The 22,094-nt window shown below is 39.3% G+C and overlaps 1 protein-coding gene across 8 annotated transcripts in view; it reads left to right on the top strand.

Moving 5' to 3' along the window:
• Nucleotides 1-1,910: 1,910 nt before the first annotated feature.
• The window catches only part of LOC108919871 (serine/threonine-protein kinase STK11-like), a 47,781-nt gene continuing 27,597 nt past the window's right edge, over nucleotides 1,911-22,094 (top strand). For 4 of the 8 annotated variants that reach the window (XM_029255180.1, XM_029255179.1, XM_029255178.1 and 1 more), the window contains exons 1-10: nucleotides 1,911-2,132; nucleotides 2,519-2,689; nucleotides 3,129-3,420; nucleotides 8,255-8,338; nucleotides 11,498-11,587; nucleotides 11,719-11,851; nucleotides 12,343-12,479; nucleotides 12,591-12,718; nucleotides 15,665-15,722; nucleotides 21,491-21,687. In XM_029255180.1, the coding sequence (XP_029111013.1) occupies nucleotides 3,137-3,420; nucleotides 8,255-8,338; nucleotides 11,498-11,587; nucleotides 11,719-11,851; nucleotides 12,343-12,479; nucleotides 12,591-12,718; nucleotides 15,665-15,722; nucleotides 21,491-21,687 (1,111 nt within the window). In that variant the 5' untranslated portion in view covers nucleotides 1,911-2,132; nucleotides 2,519-2,689; nucleotides 3,129-3,136. Of the gene's footprint in view, nucleotides 2,133-2,297; nucleotides 2,431-2,518; nucleotides 3,421-8,254; nucleotides 8,339-11,497; nucleotides 11,588-11,718; nucleotides 11,852-12,342; nucleotides 12,480-12,590; nucleotides 12,719-15,664; nucleotides 15,723-21,490; nucleotides 21,688-22,094 lie in introns of all 8 variants that reach the window. The other 4 variants (XM_029255177.1, XM_018728191.2, XM_018728190.2 and 1 more) reach the window with 4 other exon arrangements.

The raw sequence follows: 22,094 nt of genomic DNA, 5'->3' as shown, positions 1-22,094 counted from the left end.
ATCTTGGTGGAAGGTCCATGCGGAGGTCAAACCGGAGGAGGCATGGGGCAGGAGTCAGGAACAAGCACATGCAGGGCAGTGATCTCGAGGAGATCCCGCAACTTGGGAGGGGTAGAATTGCCTCCTTTATACTTGCACCTCATTCCTGTGAGGTGCGCTCTGCTGGGGCGTCGTCCGGGGCGAGACATCTACATGGGCTATACCCGCTTTATTTATCACATATCATCACTTTGAAAAATATACATTTCAATTTACGTCCTACATATAACATAATGCCTAAACTGTAGAGTAAATGCACTTCACACTCTAAAACTTGCTGGGTTTTTATAGATTCTTATGTCAAATGTCAAAGATTATCTGTATTTCTACAGAAACAGATCTGAGATAAAGAGAAACAGCAAAGTTTTACCTCCATCTGGTTTGTTTCACTATGACCTTTGCGAACTTAAAGATTTATACCCCCCAGTACTCTGTTGTAAATGGTTGTGCTTTTTTTTCTGAACTGGTATCAACAAATCCAATGAAGTGGGCAAACATATATGGCAGATACTTGACTGTCATCCAGTTTGTTAGATAGAACTCTTGTTTCATGTGTTACACAACGGAGCAAAGGTTTGTTTCCCTTTGGGGAAAGTCAGATGGGAAATATATCAAAATACATAATACAAATGCCTAGAGGTCTGTTTACATCCTCTGAAGAATTCATTCGAGTTGCCAACAACAATATGGTGTTGACATAAGCATTCCTACAGAAGTGAGATGTTATTGCACAATTTCACAGTATCCCTTAGACGAAAAGTACATTTTTATGTCAGTGGCTAAGATTAAACATTATCTGAAATGAACAAAATGCTGGTTTGATTGAATAAGTGCTGCCAGGACATTAAAGGACAGTTCATATGTTTAATTTGGTTTTATGCTCAATCTGTGCAATTATCTTCATAATATCCCCATTGCCCGTGCTGCTGTCATTAAAAAGCCAACTTGAAAAGAGTATAAAGGTAAATTTGATGGGATAAAGGTTATAGTCTGTGCATGACATTTTTCCAACTTTATTCTTTGTTTAATCAAGTCCAGTGCTATGACAGTACAGTGCTTTACATTATTTATACATTCACTAAAAAACGCATGGTCATGGCCATTCAGTAATTAATTTATGAGCTGTCATAAAGCTCGAGAAAAGAAAGAGCAGAGGGCAAGTGACAAGGGTCAAAGAGGCAGGAAACCAGAAATTGTGCAAAAAACCTTTTTCACACAGTTTTGCTTTCACACAAAAATTATTGCCACTTACTTAATTATTTTGTTGGATGCATAACAGAGCCATCTAGTGGCATGCTGAGGAGAACTACAATATAAATAAAACAGTCCAAAAAGGTTCATCACTGTATGTACATAATGAACATTATTGTACTGCATAATGAACATGAACACTATTAAACTATATTATAACACCTACCACTACCAGAGAACTATATGTCTGCATTACAATAATAGAAATATTCTATACACATATGTATACTTTTTAATAATAGAATAATATAGTATAGAATAATATAGATATATATATAATATATAGAATAATATAGATATATATATAATATATAGAATAATATAGAATAAATTATAGAATAAATTATAGAATAAATTATAATATATGCATAAGTTATGAATAGTTATTCGGCTATATAGAAATCGGCTATATATTTTTATAGAAACACTGATTGAGCAAAACAGTATATTATACAGTCAGGCTTGACTGGTTACAAACATCTGTGACGTCGTACGCGCTTTGCATAGAAAGAAAGGGGCTCGGCCGACGCACCAATGAGGACGCGCCGTTTCCTCGCCACACCCCCAAACCGATGACGAGGCAGCACAGCTCACTCGTGAGCCAGTAAGCGGCGCGCCGGCGCGCGGGGCGGGCTCGCGAGGTAAACAAGATGGTGGCCGCCCGGTAACGCAGTTGCGGCTGGCAACTCTTCTGGGAGTGTTGTAGGCGCGCGCCGGCGTACCTGCGCACCAAGAGTCGGAACGGGTGGAGTGCGGACCTTAGTGAGAGCTGGTCTGAGGCGCGTCGCTCGCGGGACGGTTGACTCCGGCGCGAGAGAGGAAGAAATAGGAGCAGTGAGTGAGTCCTTCTTTGTACCTCTGACTGTAACAAAATAAATATTGTTAGTCACGTTTGAAAAAAAGTGTTTTTTTCCCCTCAGTCCGAGGTGGCTTTCGGTCAGGCAATGAATGAACTTCACACTGAATGATTCACCTTGTTTTTACAGTAGGGTTTACGTTTTTACAAGGCAAGCAGGGTTATTCTCACCGGGCTGGTGGGTCAAGATTGGCCTCCTTCCTAGTAGAAGCGCGGTTCAGTTCGACAACCAAGGGTACTAAACACACACAGTTTTAGTACTAACTGAGAAACTGACACACCAGGTAAGTTTACTTTGCTCATTTATTGTGAATTAATTCTCCGGCTGTGACTTTTTTTTTTTTTTTTTTTTTTTTCCCCCCTCCCCTGCAGACGTCGACGATTCGCTTCGAGCAGAAAAAGCTGCTGTTTGCTGTCTCGCTTCGCCATTTGATAGAGGTCCTGTGATGCCTGAACAATGAATGAATGAATGAAGCAATGGAAGACCAGGGGGTTAGAGATGAACTGTCTAATACTGCTTGAATTTCTGATAAAAATCAGGCAGTAAGCAAATCGATGATGTTGAACCAAAACATAAACAAGGGCTGTCTGTCTGGTGTGTTTTTTTGCGTTGCACATGTCATGTATCTGTCCTGGATTAGGTTGCATGGCCACTTCAATATGGTGCAGAGATTGCTGAGAGCGGGATGGATTTTGCCAATCACTTTTTCAAACTGTCAGAATCTACCGGAGATTTACATACACACACACACACAGCCGCATTCGGCATTGCCTTTGTCTTGTTGTCCATCCAGCAAACTCGACTCCTCGCAATGCAAACAGCACCCTTAGGTCTAGTGAAACACTTGATTCTTTGACAAGTTTGACAAAAATAATGAGATGTTACTCATCTGTTGTTAAGTTCTAGGTTTCCATTTACTTTATTGTAATTTTTTCCCTCCTGCCTCGAATAGATTAATATAACTAATAACTATTGTCGTAGGGGCAGAGATGAGTGCGAATGACCTTGAAGAGTTTGACTGGTTGGCAGAGAATGAGCTCGTGGGAACGGTCGCCTTTATCCAACACGTCAGCTCCACGGAGGTGATATATCAGCCCCGCCGCAAGCGAGCCAAGTTGATCGGCAAATACCTTGTGGGGGATCTTTTGGGTGAGGGCTCTTACGGCAAGGTCAAGGAGATGCTGGACTCTGAGACCCTGTGCAGGAGAGCAGTGAAAATCCTCAAGAAGAAGAAGCTGAGGAGGATCCCCAATGGAGAGGCTAATGTTGAAAAGTAAGTGTTCTCCTTTGTCTGTGTGTTCTCTTTGCGCCACATTTCGCATTTGGGTAACTCTTATACTTAACCTTTGGGAATTTTCAGATTTAAGAGGATAGATAATGACCAAATACATTTGCACATCCAAGGAATTTCACATGATGCATGCTCATTCAGACACATTTAGCATAACAAAACATTAAAGTATGAAGAAACAGATTTTGAAGTAAATGCAATAAATACTGTAGAAGTAGTATATTTATTTACATAAAGGGCATGTTTAAGTAGTATGCACGGAGATGGAAATGATAGCAGTTCTAAATGGGTGTAATTAGTGACACTTTATATTCCAGTGGAAAATATTTACTTTTATCCATACATTTTTTTTTTCCCAGTTACCCAATTTTGAAGTGGATGTTGTGTCATTTTCTTGGATCTGTTGAAAGGCATTATGCCTTTGCATTTTAACTTTTTAATCAATGGTTGTTCCTGTGTTTTAGTAACAGTTTAACTGTCCTTTAAAGATCATTTAAGGAATACATCATTACCATCCGTGCACAGGGTATGAGGGAGGGGCCCCTTATTGCTATTCCTTGCTGTTGCCTTTTCTAAGGCCTCTGTGTTGGTGTAACCCCTTAGTTATAACTTATGCCTGAGGAAACGGAGTGGGTAGGTGGTGCAGCTCAGAGCAAAAGCTGAGGTCTTTGTAATGAACAGCTCCCCACCTTAATTCACTGATGAGGACAAGCTGCTCCCAGTTGTGGTGGACTTCTTAAGCAGCTGGTCTGAGGACTTTGGGAGCTTGAGGGCAAGGCTGGATTTGCTGCTATGGTGGCCAGTTTCCTTGTTGTTTGTTTCTGGCTGATAGAGTATCTGTTTGGTTTGTGTCAAAGTTTTCTTGTCTGCATTTTTGAGAGAGAATCTTGCTGTCCGGTACCTCGATCCTGCCCAGTAACTTGCCGCAAGCCACACGATGCCTCCTTGATTCAGACCTTTCCACAGCTAAGGGGGGAAGCATGTCAGTAAAATGGTAGCACAACAGCCCTACTGATGCCTCAAAACTCCAGTGCAGTGTTTTCTGAACTGGGTGATGAATGTTCTCCCTGTGACTGCATGGGTTTCAGCTGCACAGTTCGGGATACATGATGTCAAGGCACTTCTGTGCTAGAGTGAAAACTGAGTAGTCACCAAGAATCAACATCCTCTCCATGTCATTCACCCTTACCAGTAAAGTAAGGACAAGAACAAACATTTATTGGATTGACTGCTCTACTCTGAAGAGGTGGGGTTTAACATCTTGCCTGAAGAGCCTTAGTGATAATGCAGTTGTGATGTCTGCTGGAAAGTTATTTACAATAAATAAGAAGCTAATATGAATTTAAACAGTGTACCACATTCCGCCTCATACTTTCACTGTACAATACACCCCTTTTCAATGTTATGGAAGATTCTCAGAATCTTGTAAAAGTCTTATGAACTATTTACTATAGCTGCAGTGCTTTAAAGAAGTTATTTTTCTTTATACTTCCTCTGTTTTTGCAGCTTTTAAACAAAATTTGGTCATATTTTTGTTAGTTTTGTTAGTGTATGAATGTTGTCAGTAGGGAAAATGACACTCTATAATGCAGTAGAGGTCTACCGAGTCGTCATACGTTGTTTGTGGACTGGTTAGGGTAAACTGTGTGTCTATGGCCATTGTCATTTACATTTATTCATTTAGCAAATGCTTTTCTCCAAAGCGACGTACATCTCAGCAAATTATCTGCTTTTTTTTTTTTTTTTTCCACTTTATCTGAAAGTATTTTAGTGATCAGTGTAAAGATCTGAAATTGCCCTTGATCTGCACCTCTGTCACATAGCTTTCATTAACATATTGTAGTTAGTTGGAAGCCTTCATTGCAGTTATAGTTCTTTATGCCTTTTTATCAGTGAATACAATTCCCCCCCCCCCCCCCCCCCTTTGCCATCATACTGTAGAATCCAATAGCACCCAAAAAAAATTCTAATCCTCAGAATAATGCCTTCTTTGTGTTTTTATTTATGGTGGTGTCCTGCTTCACAAAGTTGCATGTCTAGGGCTTACCAAAATTGTTGGCATATGGGACACATAGCCCTGAATTAATGAGAATATGGGATTCATTGCAGTTTCAATTAATCTATATATTGAAATTTTTAAAAATTTATTTTTTTTTTTTGAGAAAAGTCTTACGGAATGGGCCTTGTTTTGGGGGGGGTTAGGTTTTGAGTAAAACATGGAGCTCAACTGAAAATTTGAGCTTGGATAAATGCATAAAACTTTTGGCCTTGTTTATTTAAAGCCAGGTATTTGGTCCTTTTTCTTTGTAGAACAGGTATACACAAAATGTGCAGAAATTTCATAAACATCAATCTCACTTGCAGAAGACATGCCAAAGCAGCACAGATTGTAAATAATGCTGCAGATCTATGACACGAGCAATTACTTGCATCTTTCCCAAAAGAATTGGTGACCTTTACGAATGTGTAAATAGTGGGATTTATCAAATTCCCCACATGCTGTTTGACTTCAGCAGTTTGCCTATGGAATTTTACTAGAAATGTTCTTACTTGTCAAGGACATGTCCAGACTTATACTTTTCTTATTTGTGCTTGGAGAAAAAAAATCCTTTGGTTTTTTTCAGAGGTAAGATGTAGCGATACAATAAATGCCTTTTGAGACTTACGAGTGACACTAAATTGCCAAGTCCATCCTGGAAGTCAGCCAGTCTTTTTAAGCATGACACTTGCTTTCCTCCTAATAAATAGTCAATAAATCACATGATCTTGATTGACATGAAGAAATGATTGCTGTCTTTTGAACAAAAAAATAGGGATTCTGCATTTATTTATTTATTTTTTTTACACTCTGTGTGGAAATATACTGACTTCCAAAACTGATTATTTTATTCTTGATTAAATTTTAGTCAATACTGTATGTGCAACGTGTATGCCTGGAAAGTTTTGTAAAACTTTCCATTGATTACATTGCTTTGGAAAAATAAGTTTAAAAGCTAATACACAAATTTCATGTATCCTGTGTGAGTTTCGACACTGGTACTATATCCTCAAGTTAAGTTTCGTAAATACCATATGTACCCATTATGTATTGATGTACAGTTTGGATTTGTATTTAATGGTGGTGTTGTCGCACATTTTGTGTTTTGGTAGTGAGAGCTGTGTGTTTTACTGTATCTCCGATGTTTACATGTACTGACTTCTTAGAGGTTGATAAAGAAGCCCTCTGTTTCTGAGACAGATTCCTCTAAATGTTTCTCATTCACGTCCACCCTCAGTCGGACTGGATACCCTCTAGTTCTGTTCATATTTGTTCATGCTTTCCACTCGAAGGACCCAGGTTGGAATCCCTCCTCCTTCCCCAGTACCCTTGGGCAAGGTACTTACATACCTGGGTGATTTTTACTGAAGCAAGTTGGGGTAAATTGCTAAATGTTGTAAGTCACTCTGGACATGGATTTTATAACTCTTTTATGAGGACAACTGTTAACTATGACCTGGAACTGTCTTAACACCCAGTTCTGGGTGAGGAGAGCAGGATACTCTTTACACTTTAATTGTTATGCGCTGTAACTGCAGTGGGGGGCACGGTGGCGTAGCGGGTTTGGCCAGGACTTGCTCTCTGGTGGGTCTGGGGTTCGAGTCCTGCTTGGGGTGTTTTGCGGTGGACTGGCATCCCATCCTGGGTGTGTCCCCTTCCCTTCCGGCCCTGTGCCCTGTGTTGCCGGGTTAGGCTCCAGTTCGCCGCAACCCTGCTCGGGACAAGCAGCTTCAGCATGCGTGTGCGCATGTCTGTCTGTCTTTGTTTTTGTGTGTGACTGCAATGTACTGTATTACATTTAGTTTGTATGAAATGAGTAAAATGTACTAACTGCGTTTGAATTATTTGACTAATCTTTGTCCGGTGGAAATATAGCTGTAGAAAACTGCCCTAATTTATATCTTGAGATCAAAAAACATGTGAGTAGAAGAATATTAAAAATCATAACTGCTGACATTCCAGGTATGCTTGTGCGATTACTGTATGTGAAATAGGGTTTTAATGATACTGGGAAATGTATTTCATAAGACACACATTAGTTTTAAAAAAGGCCTTCTTTGTTTTCAGAACAAAAAAGAGAATATGCACAATAGCTTATAAATGATAGTTTTAAAAGTAGCTGTTTTTCATCTGAGTAACTTCCATTGTTCGCTGAGGACAACATCTCTCTGTCTGGCATAGATATGAATGTGTGTTACTTTTCAAGTGTATAGAACACACACTGTGTTAGTGTTGTGATGCAGTTTCCTTACTACAGGTGAATGCTCAATAACTGAGCTGCATCTATAAGCGTTAACCAGAATCCCTGTTTCAAAATTGTTTGACGGTGCTGTTGAGTCTTCCCATAGTAAACCAAAGTGAATTTATGACCAGCGGCTTTATGCCATACTCAGGCAGAGCAGCTCTTGACAAGAGTCTTGTTATTCTTAGCCTAGTATGCCTTCTGGGTGTAACTTCTGAAGCTCATAATTCCTTTGCAACACTGGCAATATAGTAAAGTTGTACTGAACATTGATGTATACATATATCTTTCTGTTTATAATTTTTGCTTTAAAAAGCAGCGTTCATGTTAATGAGCACTCAGAAATGTTGTGTACTGTTGTCTGTTGCCATTCTGAACTTTTCTTTCCTTGCAATTACTGCAATCTGAGTTTGTCTTGCTCAGCTGAGTATTAATATCATTTGAAACTCCAACTTTAATTCTAAACTTCCTTGGTTGCCATGTTTTGCTGTTTTTTGTTTATACCTCCTCACCCTGGAGCTTTCTCTGTTTCACAGAGAAATCCTGCTGCTACGAAGACTACGACACAAAAACGTGATAGAGCTGGTGGATGTTTTGTACAATGAAGAGAAGCAAAAAATATATCCTTTGGAATTATGTAGTTTCAGTTTTTGCCCTTGATAGTTCAATGCATATCACTATGTTGTATGTCATCATGAAACTTGCATCACATGAGTAGGTTACAAATGTCTTTCAGTGGCAGTATGTGGCTTTATTGGTCCTGAAGTGCCGACATTAATCTTCAGAGCTCTCTAACTCAGCTTCTGGTGAACCGAGGTGTCAAGCATGCCTCTCTCCCTTCCAACCCAGCACTCCCAGGTTATTAAACGGTGCCCTTAATTGTCAAGGCTCGAAAATGAAATATACTGACTCAGCATTTTGAGGCATGCTGCGCAATGATATTTTTTGTGTGAATACCTTCATTTGCATCAGAAAATGTTCATCAAAATGAGCAATGCTATATGATTGCATTAACTGTATGCGGCATATTGTGCATGACTGTCAGCTAAAACAATTTTTTTTTATATTGTGGTTATTAGGTAACATATGTTACGTATAAGATTTTGATTCTTTTGCTCGCATAGTCTCCATCTGACCTGAGGGGAAAGCAACCCAGTGACTCTAGACACCATTTAAACATGCATACAGTACATGTAGGAGAGCCAATATGAACATAGTCAGAAAAGCATACATCACCACTTTAAAGGAAAATGAATGTTACATTTTTGAGACTCAACCGTACACTGTGAATGGCACCAGTATGATGTACTTGTGTAGATTTAAAGAAAGTTTAATAATTAGGCTTTTTTTTTTTATTTTAAAAAAAAATCAGATGAATCCTCAGTGTGATGTGTTTTTTCTGGCCTCTACATTTGAGTTTTTTTTTTTTTTTTTTTTTTTTTTTTTTTTTTTTTTTTTTCTCCCTCCCCCCCTCCTCTCTCCCCTCCCCTGACCCCCTGCACCAATGCATTTCTCTTCCAAGATTTGTGTGGTTTTTTTTTTTTTTTTAAAAATCTGCTGCTTACTGTAGTTCATCTCTGAGCCCACACAGGGGCTCTCTTGAACTTTCTGCAAACCTGATCTATAAAGCAGTCCTCCAGACTGCCTCACAACCCCAGTTTTTCACCACTTCCTACTCTGTTGATGGTACTAATGATCTTTGCAGGCCTCTTAAACATCTCCAGTACCGGACTGCAGCACACACCATATACTCCTTAGCAGCATATTTCCTGCTTTTAATGGTTTATTTTTCTGAATCTGGTCCTTATATTTATGAAGGTCTTTATTTTAGGTTCTGGAACTGACTGCTTTATTAGGTGCCGTTTTGGTTTTTTGAAAATGAAACTTGCTTGACGTGAAAGTACTGTGAATTTTTTGTCTTTCTACAACTTTTCTAGTGTCAACAATGGAAATCAGTAAAGTGTAGTGGATTATTCCTAATTTAATAGGAAAAAAAATACACCAAGGGGCTGCTGGTAATAGAGTGGTTAGGGCTGCACCTTTTGGATCCAACAGTTGTATGTTTATAATACAAGAGAAAACACTGTAAACAGTTACGTATGTGTAAATAGCTATATTGGCAACCTAGAAAGGCACCCCCATCCCGTAAGCCATTGTTTTTAGCTATCCAACAAGCCTTGCAGTGTCACAATATGATGCATAATTTTAATATATGCAGCAATCACTTTCATCATTAGCATTTCTCAAATCATGTGGGTTAAAACTGATTAAATGGTGGTTATCTGTAATATAGTTGCTGTTTCATTTGTGTGCTACATTTATCTAATCCAGTTTTAAATTGTGTGGCATTTAAATCATGTTGCTTCTGAGCGTGGGTAGCCTCTTCTCCTTTTTGCTTTGCTCCTTTCTGAAATCCTAACCGCATCAGACTGTAAAGTGGAACCCGGCTCTCACGACCGCTCTCCTAGGCCCTTGCTGGCTGCAATCATCTCGGGTAATTAGCTGCTAGTCTGTGTTACCCAGCGATGGCTGGGGTGTGTGAAGAACGACACACGGTAACTGCTGGATTTCTACAGTCTCCTCCGTGCTTTGCTCTGCAGTCATGAGGTTCCTCTGGCAGCTCATTAATGGGAGATTTAACCTGTAACTCTGGGCTCTCCCAGTAGTAATGCTTTCTTGCAGCGATGCATTCTGGGACTGAGAAACTCTAGCGTGTGACAGTGTCCGTGCTTTACTGCCGTGTGTTACTTTCTTGCTGGTTTATACTATATAGCCGTGCCTTGCCTACAGCTTATTTGTTACTGCATTAAAAAAGTAATTCCTGTTTCAGAATATCTTCTATGAAAACATCCAAGGCTATTTTCTAGATGTTATATTATCCTAATAATCCTGTTCTGTATTATTTCAAGAAATCATACACTTTATAACCAAAATGGCTCAGGAACAATTTATGTTAAGTATGAAAATGTTGGTTTATGCTGCCATTCTGTAGATGCATTGACTCAACGGTGTCACATAATTAGGATCCATCGCTTTAAATGTTAGCACTATTTATTTGTATTTGACTTTCTGTAGTTAGTCACTACTGCTTTTCTCTGAAGACTAATATTGGCTTTTTCCCTTTCCGAATTGTGCTTTTTAGATTCGTATTTACTTTCATTTAATACCAACTTATTGTATGTTTTTGAGGGGGCAGCAGGCAGCACACTGGTTTGAACTACTCCCTTGCATTTGAAGAACCCAGGTTTGAATCCCTCCTCCTGCTGTAGTTCCCTTGATAAGGTACTTGCGCACACATATATATAAGGACAAATCATTCTAAGTAGCTTAACATTTTTAGTCACTTTGGAGGAAAGTATAAGCTAAAATAATGAAATGTTTGCCCAGGAAGAGTGGACAGCTGCTGTTGCTTGGACCCCTAGAGGTTAATTTTCCTCTCCTTAATTTGTTTTGGGAGTTTTATTTTCCTCTCTACTGTTACCCTATTTATGAACTGATTGCTAGCAAGCCAGTATCCACGTTAGTGTTTTTCTTTTCTATTCTCACTGTATTGCTGTGTTGTTCAGAGCTCTGTCATTTTGTCGAGAAGAATGCTGTAAAAGAAGGTAGATTTTTCAGCATATTACATGTTTATAATGCTTCTTGTGATATCAGATGCATGTATTCTGTGCAAGCTGTCCCTGAGAAAATCCAGAATTTTGAGGCAAGGGTCCTTGACTGACATGCAGCATTATTCTAGTCTTTCACTGCAGACCGTTGTGTCCTTGACCTTATTTCACGTATATGGTGATGGAATATTGTGTGTGTGGGATGCAGGAGATGTTGGACAGCATACCAGAAAAACGGTTTCCAGTGTTTCAAGCTCACGGGTATGTTGAGAGTAAAGGCATAATACTAGTAACAGTCTGGTTATTCCCCATGTTTTATTTGTTGGCCGTGTGTTCTTATGATTTTGATATGTGGCTAATATATTTTGTACTGATCAAATGTTTTTGTCCAGGTACTTCTGCCAGCTCTTAGATGGCCTTGAATATTTGCACAGCCAGGGAATCGTTCACAAGGACATTAAGCCAGGGAATCTACTGCTGACAAAGGACGGCTCGCTAAAAATCTCTGACCTTGGTGTAGCGGAGGTAAAATATTCCCCCTCGTCTGGGGTTTCCTGGAGCCCAGAGGGTGAGTGGTGGTGTGTTTTTGATATGTAAGATGACCTCACACTGCAACAGAGAGCTCTTCGCAGGTTCTTTAAGAGGAACATCTGCCACAATGTCATTCCACACACATTTAAAAAGCAACAAACTTAATGTTGCATTTGCATAATTTCTTCTTCCCCTGAAATTATATTTTTTCCATCCATCAATAATTTTCCCTTCTTGTTCAGTTATTGTCAGAAAGGGAAATTTACCTGATTGACCTGTTTTTTTTTTTATTTTTATTTTTAGCCAGAGCTCCCAGAACAAACTAATTCAAATGCTACATATATACTAAATCTGCGTTTAGATTAAAATCCATAACCCTGGAGCTGCGAGGCATCATGATAGCCTTGTGTTTGCTCTTGTTGCGTGTAGGTTCCAAAAAAGTTCTCTGCCGAGCAGTTGTATGTTGCCATTTTCTTATCTCTCAGGCCCTGCACCCGTTCGCAGATGACGACACGTGTTACACCAGTCAGGGCTCCCCTGCCTTTCAGCCCCCTGAGATTGCCAATGGCCAGGACAAATTCTCAGGGTTCAAAGTTGACATTTGGTCTGCTGGTGTCACGCTGTGAGTTTTTTAACTTTTTTTTTTTTGCTTATAAAACCCTTTTTTAATATCATCAACTGAAGAAAGTTTCGTCCATTTAAAATGTAATTTATGGAAAATGCTTTCTTGCAGATACAACATTACAACAAGTTTGTATCCGTTTGAAGGGGACAACATCTATAAGCTATTTGAAAACATTGGGAAGGGTGACTACAGTATTCCGGAAGACTGCGGACCCCTTCTTTCAGATCTTCTCAGAGGCAAGTCTTTAAACCAGCAGTCTTGTAGGGATAACAGTCCAGAAAGTAAAGTGGCAAATGAGTTGCTTGTGGTTTCCTATACGCATAAAATGTAAGAATTGCGTGAAAAGGAAGCATTTTTTTTAGTGAATGATTTAGCTTTTAATATTAACTGTAACACAAATTAATCCAGAACCCTAGTGCTCACGGCTTGTTGTTGCCTTTAAGTACACCTAAGGATGCACTAACTACCTCACCAGAAGGCTTGGGGTGCCTGTAGAGCTATAAATACATCAAATGTGGATTCCAAGAAATGAATAGCATCCTGTTTTGCTTTTTTGCAATGCTTTTGACTGATTCACAGCACCCTGGAAAACCTAAAAAATCGGATTGTATTGTCCTTCTCCTTCCGTCTATTACTGAAGCCTTAATGAAGAGTGTGTGTTTAGGTCTCTATGATCACTCTACATAGGTCAAATTGTTTGAGGAATTTTCCTACAATCAGCTGTTTGTGCTGTGAATTCCTGCAGGTTCCTGTAGTTGTGACCCTTCAAATTTTACGTCTGCAGGGCTTGGCACTTTTGAAAACTTTCTTTTATATGTCAAATGGTGTGTGTTCAGAATTTTGGCACTTCCATTTCTACACTGACAGATTGCGCACAAATTATTTTAAAATAATCAGGATTTAAAATTCACTACCAGTTGCCCTTTACTGTGTAGTACTTAGAGCCGTCACTTCACAATCTGAATGCCTCTGCTTTTAATGCTGCCTTAGGACAGTTGCCCCACCTTGCTCTATAAATGGGTAAGTGCAAAAAAAAAAAAAAGCTGTCTGTTTTACATTGTAAGTCATCTCTGACAAAGATGTTAAATAATGCTTAATGGTGGTGGTATTATTATTATTATTATTATTATTATTATTATTATTAATACTGTGTATTTATAGTAACATCAGTTGAGGGCCACACTTTATGTCTACCTTACAAGTCTCTCATTTTCCTATACACCATAAAACTTTTGTTCTTGGTGATTATGTGTTATTGCAGAGTTTTTTGTGCAAATCTGCCAGAATTGCTTCAGGTGGAGTTTTCCTCAATGCCAAGCGAATAAATAGGTCTGTTAATCAGTAGTGTGCCAGGGATAATGTTGTCTCTTGCACCATCGGTGAAGCTGGACGTGGCACATCACATGCAGATGTAAGTGGTAGGATGGGTGTGGTGATCTTTAAAAAGTGTTAATTAATTAATGATTAGCTGAGTGGGTCTCTCTGGGGTCTCCTCAGGAGTCACTACTGTGATTAAATCAAATATACCACCTGGTTTCTTTAGCTTCCTCATTACATCACCAGACCACTTTCATTTTTGAGTTATTGTTTTACACGGGTTTGTTGCACTTGTTCTGTTTTGGATATTTTTTCAGCAATGTTCTTATTATTTGAAGATTATTGTAGTTCTGTATTTTCTCTGTTAGTAATATCTGGGTATTTTACTATATCTTATTTACATGTATTCGTTTAGCAGACACTTTTCTCCAAAGTGACGTACATCTCATAGAAAATACAATGTGTTCATTAAATCAAGGAAGAAACACTTAGATGCAGATGTGCGATTCTAAAGTACAGTTAGTTTCTTTCCACCATATGAACCGATGTACATCACACAAGTAGGTGCGTAAAGGTTTATCCGAATATCAACCATTTCTACTCACCTTCCTTGTTTAATTTTGTTAAACATTTACATTACTCAAGTAGCTGCATGAAAGTTTATCCATTATTCAGCACTTGAGAATTTACTATTTATTTAAGCTTAATTTCTTTCTCAAGGACACTGCAAATCAGCCTCTTCAGGGCATTAAACTCACAGCCTTTAGGGTGCAGGACTGTCCCCTTGACCACCAGTTTCTTAAATTTTGCTGCACCTGGTTGAAAGGCCTGACTGAATTTACAAAGCTGCTGCTTTACCCAATGTACTTTCATTATAAATGGGGTAAATGTGTAGGACTGTGTCTTATGCAAAGGTACACACAAGTTCCCTTCAAAGGATTTGAAACTATATAGAGTTATCACCAGAGATTCTCTGTACAATACATCACCAGATTTGAGAAGAAATTGGTTCTTGTTGAGTTTCTCATCTAAGTGGCTAGAATTTAGTTTTACATTACACATCTTTTTCTAATTGTCTTTTGAATGATCACCCTCACTTCACAAAGGAAAATGGACCAAGGTGTGAATAGTGCGGGCTTGTTTTTGCTGTCTGGTATACATCGCACATAGATATATGCATATATATGTGATCATCAATGAGCATGACTTTGCTGGTTAGTGAAGAACTTCATAGATGAGGGTCTAAAGAGTAATTTCTTATGGTTTGGGTTGTCACAACTTTCTAACTGCAGCTCTCACTGTTCTTTCTCAAGGCTTTATGCATTTTTTATTTGTTCCAAGAGTTTTATTTTAAAACATTTCATTTTGATACATAGGTAGACTAAAATACTAAGTGTATGTTGCTGAATCTCTGTCCACATTTCAAAAGGGTCTTAAAACTCATCTCTTCCAGACTCACTTTGCCCGTGATCTCTTAAGTTCGTGTAAGGTATAAATGTTCACAATCGTGCTCGGATCAGTCCGATTGAATCCGAATCCAATTTTTTGTAAAGTGAGGAGCCAGCATACATATACTCATAGATGTGAAAAATATGAACATCTAGTTGCATTTTTATTTACAATAGCTTTTTTAAAAAAAAAATATGTAAAATGACTTTTTATCCAGTAAAAACTGCTATAATTGTCAAAGCAAGCCAGGTTTAAATGAATTGTTTATATGCAAGTATTTTCTTAATATGTCTGATACAAGGCGTTTGGAAAATATTCTGATGTTAAATAATATTGCTAAAAGGAATCAAGCATTTTTTTTTTTCCCTTCTATAAAATTTTCAGTCAGGCTTTTTCTTACCTTTTTCTTTCTCTAGGAATGCTTGAACATGACCCGGTAAAGAGGTTCTCGATGCAACATATCAGACAGCACAAGTAAGTAGTCAAAACACTATAACATTATGTGTACAGCATACACAGAAAATAAATTAAATGCACTCTTCAGTTCAGAGCACATGGATATATTGAACGGGTTCACAAGTCTACAGTAAAAGTGTGTCAGTATTTCAGAGACTTACAGCTGTGCAGTATATTCTGTCTTTCAAAATACTCCTTAAACTTTTGGTGCATTTATTTCACACTAGACCTTCTGCTACCACTAGCTGTCGTGTTGGTCTGTTGTGCTGGATTTTTAATTGCAACTTTTTGCAAATTCATATTATGTATAAGCCTATCATATGAATGAGAACTGGAAGTATATGTGACACCCCAGTGAGTGTTAAAAGTTCTGTGTATCTGTGATGTGGGGTAATGGAAAGAATGATCAGTGTAGACTTCAAGTTTTCTTATGAAGTGGGTTGCAGGTCGCAGTACACAAGTATTATCGCTGCCTCTGGAAAAAAATAATATAATAACATATAAACACACACACAAAATAACTTTTGTTTTTTTGCAAATGGGTCACAATGCAATAAAATTATGTAACAAAATTTGCACATGCATGCACACGCCCTGTCTGAAACCGCTGGCCCAAAGCAGGGTTGCAGCAAACCGGAGCCTAACTCGGCAACACAGGGTGCAAAGCCGGAGGGTGAGGGGACACACCCAGGATGGGGCGCCAGTCCATTGCAAGGCATCCCAATAGGACTCGAACCCCAGACCCGCCAGAGAGCAGGCAAAAGCTAAACCCACTGCGCCACCGCACCCCCCCCTTGTAACAAAATTCTATAAATTTAAAAAAAAAAAAAAAATTAAATGTGGAACATCCAGGCTGTTAAGTATGTAATGATATGTACTGAAGAGCTGTGTGTATATTCTTGCTGATTTGTTTCCCGTTATTGTTTATCCGAACAAGAAGGATTTATGACTATAGGCTTTGATCTTTTTCTTACGATGAAACTTAGTCATTGTGCTGTTTTTTTTTTTTTTTTTTTTTAAATTTGTGGCTGGCTTCTTGTTCAAGTTGTTTTAATCAGAATCCATTCTGAAAAAGATGCTTTGAATCAAAATCATGTCCTATTCCAAAAGTCTGAAATGGTTTTTCTTTGGTAATTGCTTAATGCTTGTAAGTGCTAGAGTGAGTTGCATTATCATTCTGATGAAAACAGGCATCTTGCATGAAGGACAGGTGGTTTTAACTATAGCTAAAATGGTGATTCAGAGTATATAACTGATATACAAGGGTGTATGCCACAAGTAACTGAATTAATGAATTGCTACCAGCTACGGAATGTGTTAAGTGTCTGGGGCTTCCCTCTTTTCAAACTGCTGTTACATAATGTGACTAGTGTGACTGTATACAAGTACAAATGTGTATTTTATTAAGCTTTCAAAAGCATATTTCTGTCTAATTATAAATATATTAATCTCAAGGTACAAAAATACACAAAAAAGACAGAGAAATATAATTAAGAGGCATGCTGATTGTTTAGTACTGCCATTTTAAAGGTGCTTATGACCACCATTAGAGTTCATAAGAAGTATATGAAGGGTCTATTAGTATTTATCTGTTATTATTTACGTTCATATGGGTACATTAAATTCCCAGTACTTTCTGGAGGTCTGGACTGAATTATGTTTATAAATTTATATATTATATAAAAAAGGGTGACGTTCAAGGCCTTTCTTGAAAACTGTGTGGGATTCTGTTACTCTGAAGGAGACCACCTCACCACTGGCGTGCTTTTGAATTTAGGCCTCTTGTGATTACGATAACAAATGACTTGAAGTCGAGAAGCATAGTGATATTAACAGGATGTAAGATCTTGGAGAAGATGTAGAACTGCTGTAGTACTGTTGACTTGACTGCCTTGTAGAGTGTAACTAGAGTTTTGAGCTTAGTACACATAGCCAGTGAAGAAAGAAGAGCAGGAGAGACTTGTGCAGAAGTTTCTGGAAGTCCACTTCATGCTGAAACTGTGACTTGTGTCACTAGTGCCTCCTGGGTGCTGACAAAAAGTAAAAGCAGAAGAAATTAATTTTTTTTGGGCTGGCAGGGAGATGGAAGGTCTCATTCCTGTAGAGAATGAGCTATACAATGGTAGCTGATGGTAGCTGGTCATGTTCTCAAGGCATACTGCAATGCACAAAGGAACTTCCATGTCATGTTGGGGGAAAAAGAAGCAGAGTTGAGTTTCATCAAAATATCAGTGATCATAAAAGCCATGGTTTTTGGGACAGGTAGTGTAGTGGTAGCTGTTGCCTTTGGACCCAAAGGTTGAAGGTTTGAATCTCATCCCTGGTGTAGTACCCATGAGCAAGGTACTTGCCCTGAATTGCTCCTGTAAAATTAACCAGCTGTGTAAATGGGTAAATAATTGTAAGTACCTCAACATATTAATTCACTTTGGAGAAAAGCATCAATTAAATGAATAAATGTAAATGATTTGTGACAGTCGAGCTCAGTGATGTTATATGACTAGAAAAGAATGTTACCCAACATTGAAACCTGCAAGACACCAGCTAAAAGGGATGGAGGAGCCCACAGAGTCATGCCATACTTTCTGGTAGGTTCTGCCTGATGGGTAAGGCTAAGATTTGGTCAGTGCAGATCTTTGTATTCCAGACTTCTCTAGAGATGGGAAGAGAAGGGTTGTGGAAATGTTGAGTAGAATGAGAACTTGCTGTAGCAGACTGGGGAGCCTCAGACACTGCAAGAACAATGATGTTCTGGTAAGGTGCAGGCTGCAGTTACTATGGCAACGAATGACTGAAGCGAATCCATGTGCTCCTACAAAGTTTAAAAGCCTGACCAATGCATTAGAGAAGTAAAGGCAAAATCACGCTTGACTGTTTCCTTCCCACAGTGAGGGCATAAAATCTTGTCATTTTCACTTTTTGTACTGGATTCCTATAAGAAAGGATATAAAGTTTGGGAAATGTCAGCCTTTCCCATGTATGGGGAATTGTATCAGAAATGGTTTGGACTGAGGGCTGGAACAACCAGTTGCCTGGTGTTACACTTTGTTCTGTTTAGAACTGCTAATTTTCATACGTAGAAGTGCAGATGTTTCAGTAGTGACCTCTTTATGAGTCTAAATGTATTTTGAATACTTCTAAATAGTCATCTGTACTTATAAAGGTACAAAATACTATTTCGGTTAAAATGCGACATAGTGACGCAGCAAGTAGTGCTGCTGCCCCACGGTGTGAGTGGTGCGAGAGGACATGAGTTTGATCTGTATGGAGTTTGCATGTTCTCCCTGTGTCTGCGTGGGTTTCCTCCCACAATCCAAAGTCATGCTGTTCAGGTGGGTTGGTGACTGTCACTCATAGTGTGTGAGTGAGTGTGTGTTCCACTGATGAATGGATGAGTGACCCATTGTAAAAAGTGTATTTAGCAGTGTAAGTCACCGCGGTGAATAAGGTGTGTGGCCTGATAACACTGCATAGTGTTCATTGGAAGTCACTTTGGGGAGAAAATGTCTGCTAAACGGAGTAACGTAAAACATCCTAAACCCACTGCCCAGTGCACCACGCATGTAGCAAATCACTGCAAACTTGCTTTTGGTAAAAATGCATTATATGCATTATAATAAACTACATAATGCATTAAAATTAGTCAGATTTCTTACAAATCTAAAAAATATTTCGGTAATACTGATGTTTCTTTTTTTCACAACAATGTGTTTTCAGAAGCTGAGATAATGTTGGCAGTAAATAATTGTTGTCAGGTTATTTTTGGTCTGCTCTTAATAGCTCTGTGTTCCTTAAGTGGTTGGATTTGAATGTGCTTGGCTTCCTGCTGCCTTGAAGACCCCAGCAGAGAGGAGGGGAAGGCACTGAAATAAATAACGGAAAGACGGCATAAATATTTAAACCAACAAAAGGGCATCCACGACTTTGAAATTAATTGACTGTACAATGGGTAGAGACAACATGCTGGATTTAATGTAATTTTAATGATGAGTCTCCTATGATGCTGCATCCTTGGTTGGTTGCTTATGGCTGATTTTTCTGCCTTTTTTTGGCCCTCATTTCAAGCATGAATGTAGCCTTGATCTGCTACAGCACCTTTTCTGTACCATCATACGGATGTTTTTCATTATGAACATTAACTGGTAACCTAGTAATCAAACTGACCCGAAGTGTGTTTTTCCTTATGGTCACTTAGTTTTTCTTGTCATGGAAATTCAGAATGTCTTTAAGCCTCTGTCTGTTTCACTTAAACGTCATTCTTTTTTAATAAATATATAGCATCCTTCCTAAAGGTTTGCTACATGGCATGTTAACGTTTCAGCTGTAGTGTAAAAATGTGAAAATTTTTAAATGGGCTTGTGGAGAGGGCAGCTGGCACAGAAAGAGCATTTGTGACAGACACAACACAGCTGCGTGAGAAATGGTGCATGGACACAGGTGTCCGGAGAAGGCTGTGGGGGCTGGAGGGGGCGGCAACATCAAAAAGGTGCTTAAGTGGCGCCCACATGGTTGCTTCAGGCTTTATTTTGTGCATGATATCATGATACGTGGGGGGTGGGGCTGTTGTACAGCGAACTGTGAACCGCGCGCCAACAGACGAGCGTGGTGATTTGTCAAGTGGGGGGTGTTGGGGTATGGGGGCGGGCAGGCTGGAGTTCCACTACAATACAATGAGTCAGGCTGTCCCCTCCATCTCCCACGGCAGAGCAAGAGACCACTGCAAATGTGCCCACCCCCACCCGAGTTCGCACAGTACTGCAGTCATCACGATCCCGCCTCGAGGCTCTGATGCCGGAACTGGGTATCGCCTTCGATTCTAGCCTCATTAGCACGCCCTGTGAGAGAAAGCACGTTTGCACATCTCAGCCCGTGTTGCTGCGTTGTGTTTAGTGTCGCTGGCAGGTTGTCTGAACCCAAAGTGTCTGCATTTCTCTTTCTCGGAAAAGCATATGTCTCATGCTTATTTCATCTGCTTTGGTCGACTATGGCACGGTACATCGTATGGGCTACTGCTGCAATGTGTTTCTGTTGGATTACACAGGATACAAGTTATTTAATATTAGTTGGACTTCCATAGTAATGAACGGAAATCCATTACCATGCTTATCAAATAAAAGCATGAAACGTGATCTATCAACTCCAGTACTTCTATGCATCTGCTTATTTAATCATTCTTTGTGTGAGCATTTATGGTGTGTCATACTTATGGGCAGTGTTTTGTGAATGATCCTTTCATTTACTGTGTTTTTATTTTTTCAGTCAGGTTACTGTTTTCTTCACCCTGCTCTGTATTACATTGGTTTACGTAATTACTTGCAGTCACAGTTCCGTAGTTCATCAAACGAAACTGTTCAGTGCAGCTTAACACATGTCATTTTCAGCATTATTGTTAATGTGCAGTTGTGAGGTTTGGAGGAAATTACTTCCTGATCACAGACTTGGAGATGAAATCTTCAAATGTGCTCATTAAGATGAAATGAGAGCACTCTTTAATATTCATAAGAAACCACTGACATTACTCTGTGGGGTACCAGACATTTTTACCCACAACTTATATGAGGTACCCACTTTAAAATGTACCCTACTTTCTCAGTTGACCCAGAAAAAAATGCGATTGAACACATTAACTCATCTTGCGTTATCTATTCCAGGATATTATGCCACCTAGGACTTAAAAATTCAGTTTTTTTTTCTCTCCCCTCCCCCCCTCAGTCATAGGGTAGAGATCTTAAACCTATGTTATACTGTGGTAACAATAAAACCTCTGTTTTCACCTGTCTGCATAGCTGGGTGCGTAAGAAACACCCACAGTCAGAAAATTCAGTGCCCATCCCCCCAAGTCCAGACACGCATGACCAGTGGCGCAGCATGACAGTCGTGCCCTACTTGGAGGACCTGCATGGCTATGTGGAGGAAGAGGATGAGGAGGACAAGTTGCTCGATGGCCAGGAAAACATCTACACTAAGGAAGTTGCACTGCCTGGTAAGAGGTGTCCTGCAGTTATCTTCGTCTGGGGTGTGGGAGTCATAAACGGCTTTTTTGGAGGGGCACATCATTTAAAACCACTATGGAGACATATTGTGCAGCATTGCATATTATACTCCTCAAAAGCACAGAGGAATGCAGGAGAAAAGGTAGCACTGGGAAAGATACTCTTAGCGCTGGTGATGCATGCGTTGGTGGTGGTGTTTTTACCTCCAGTGGTACTTGATGAACACTACAATGAACGATCTGGACAAGTCAATGGCTAGTTGTCAGATCCTTGATTTCCTCCCCCCCTTCATTTAAAAGTATAGAATAGAGAATATCTCGACAAACACTCGTGCGAAAAGGCATTCTTCCAAATACAGTGGTGGCCTTAACAATAATATGATGAAAGTTATATTATG

Source organism: Scleropages formosus, chromosome 9 (genome assembly GCF_900964775.1).
Source record: "Scleropages formosus chromosome 9, fSclFor1.1, whole genome shotgun sequence".
Lineage (NCBI taxonomy): Eukaryota > Metazoa > Chordata > Actinopteri > Osteoglossiformes > Osteoglossidae > Scleropages > Scleropages formosus.
This window is presented reverse-complemented; position numbering and strand designations above follow the sequence as displayed.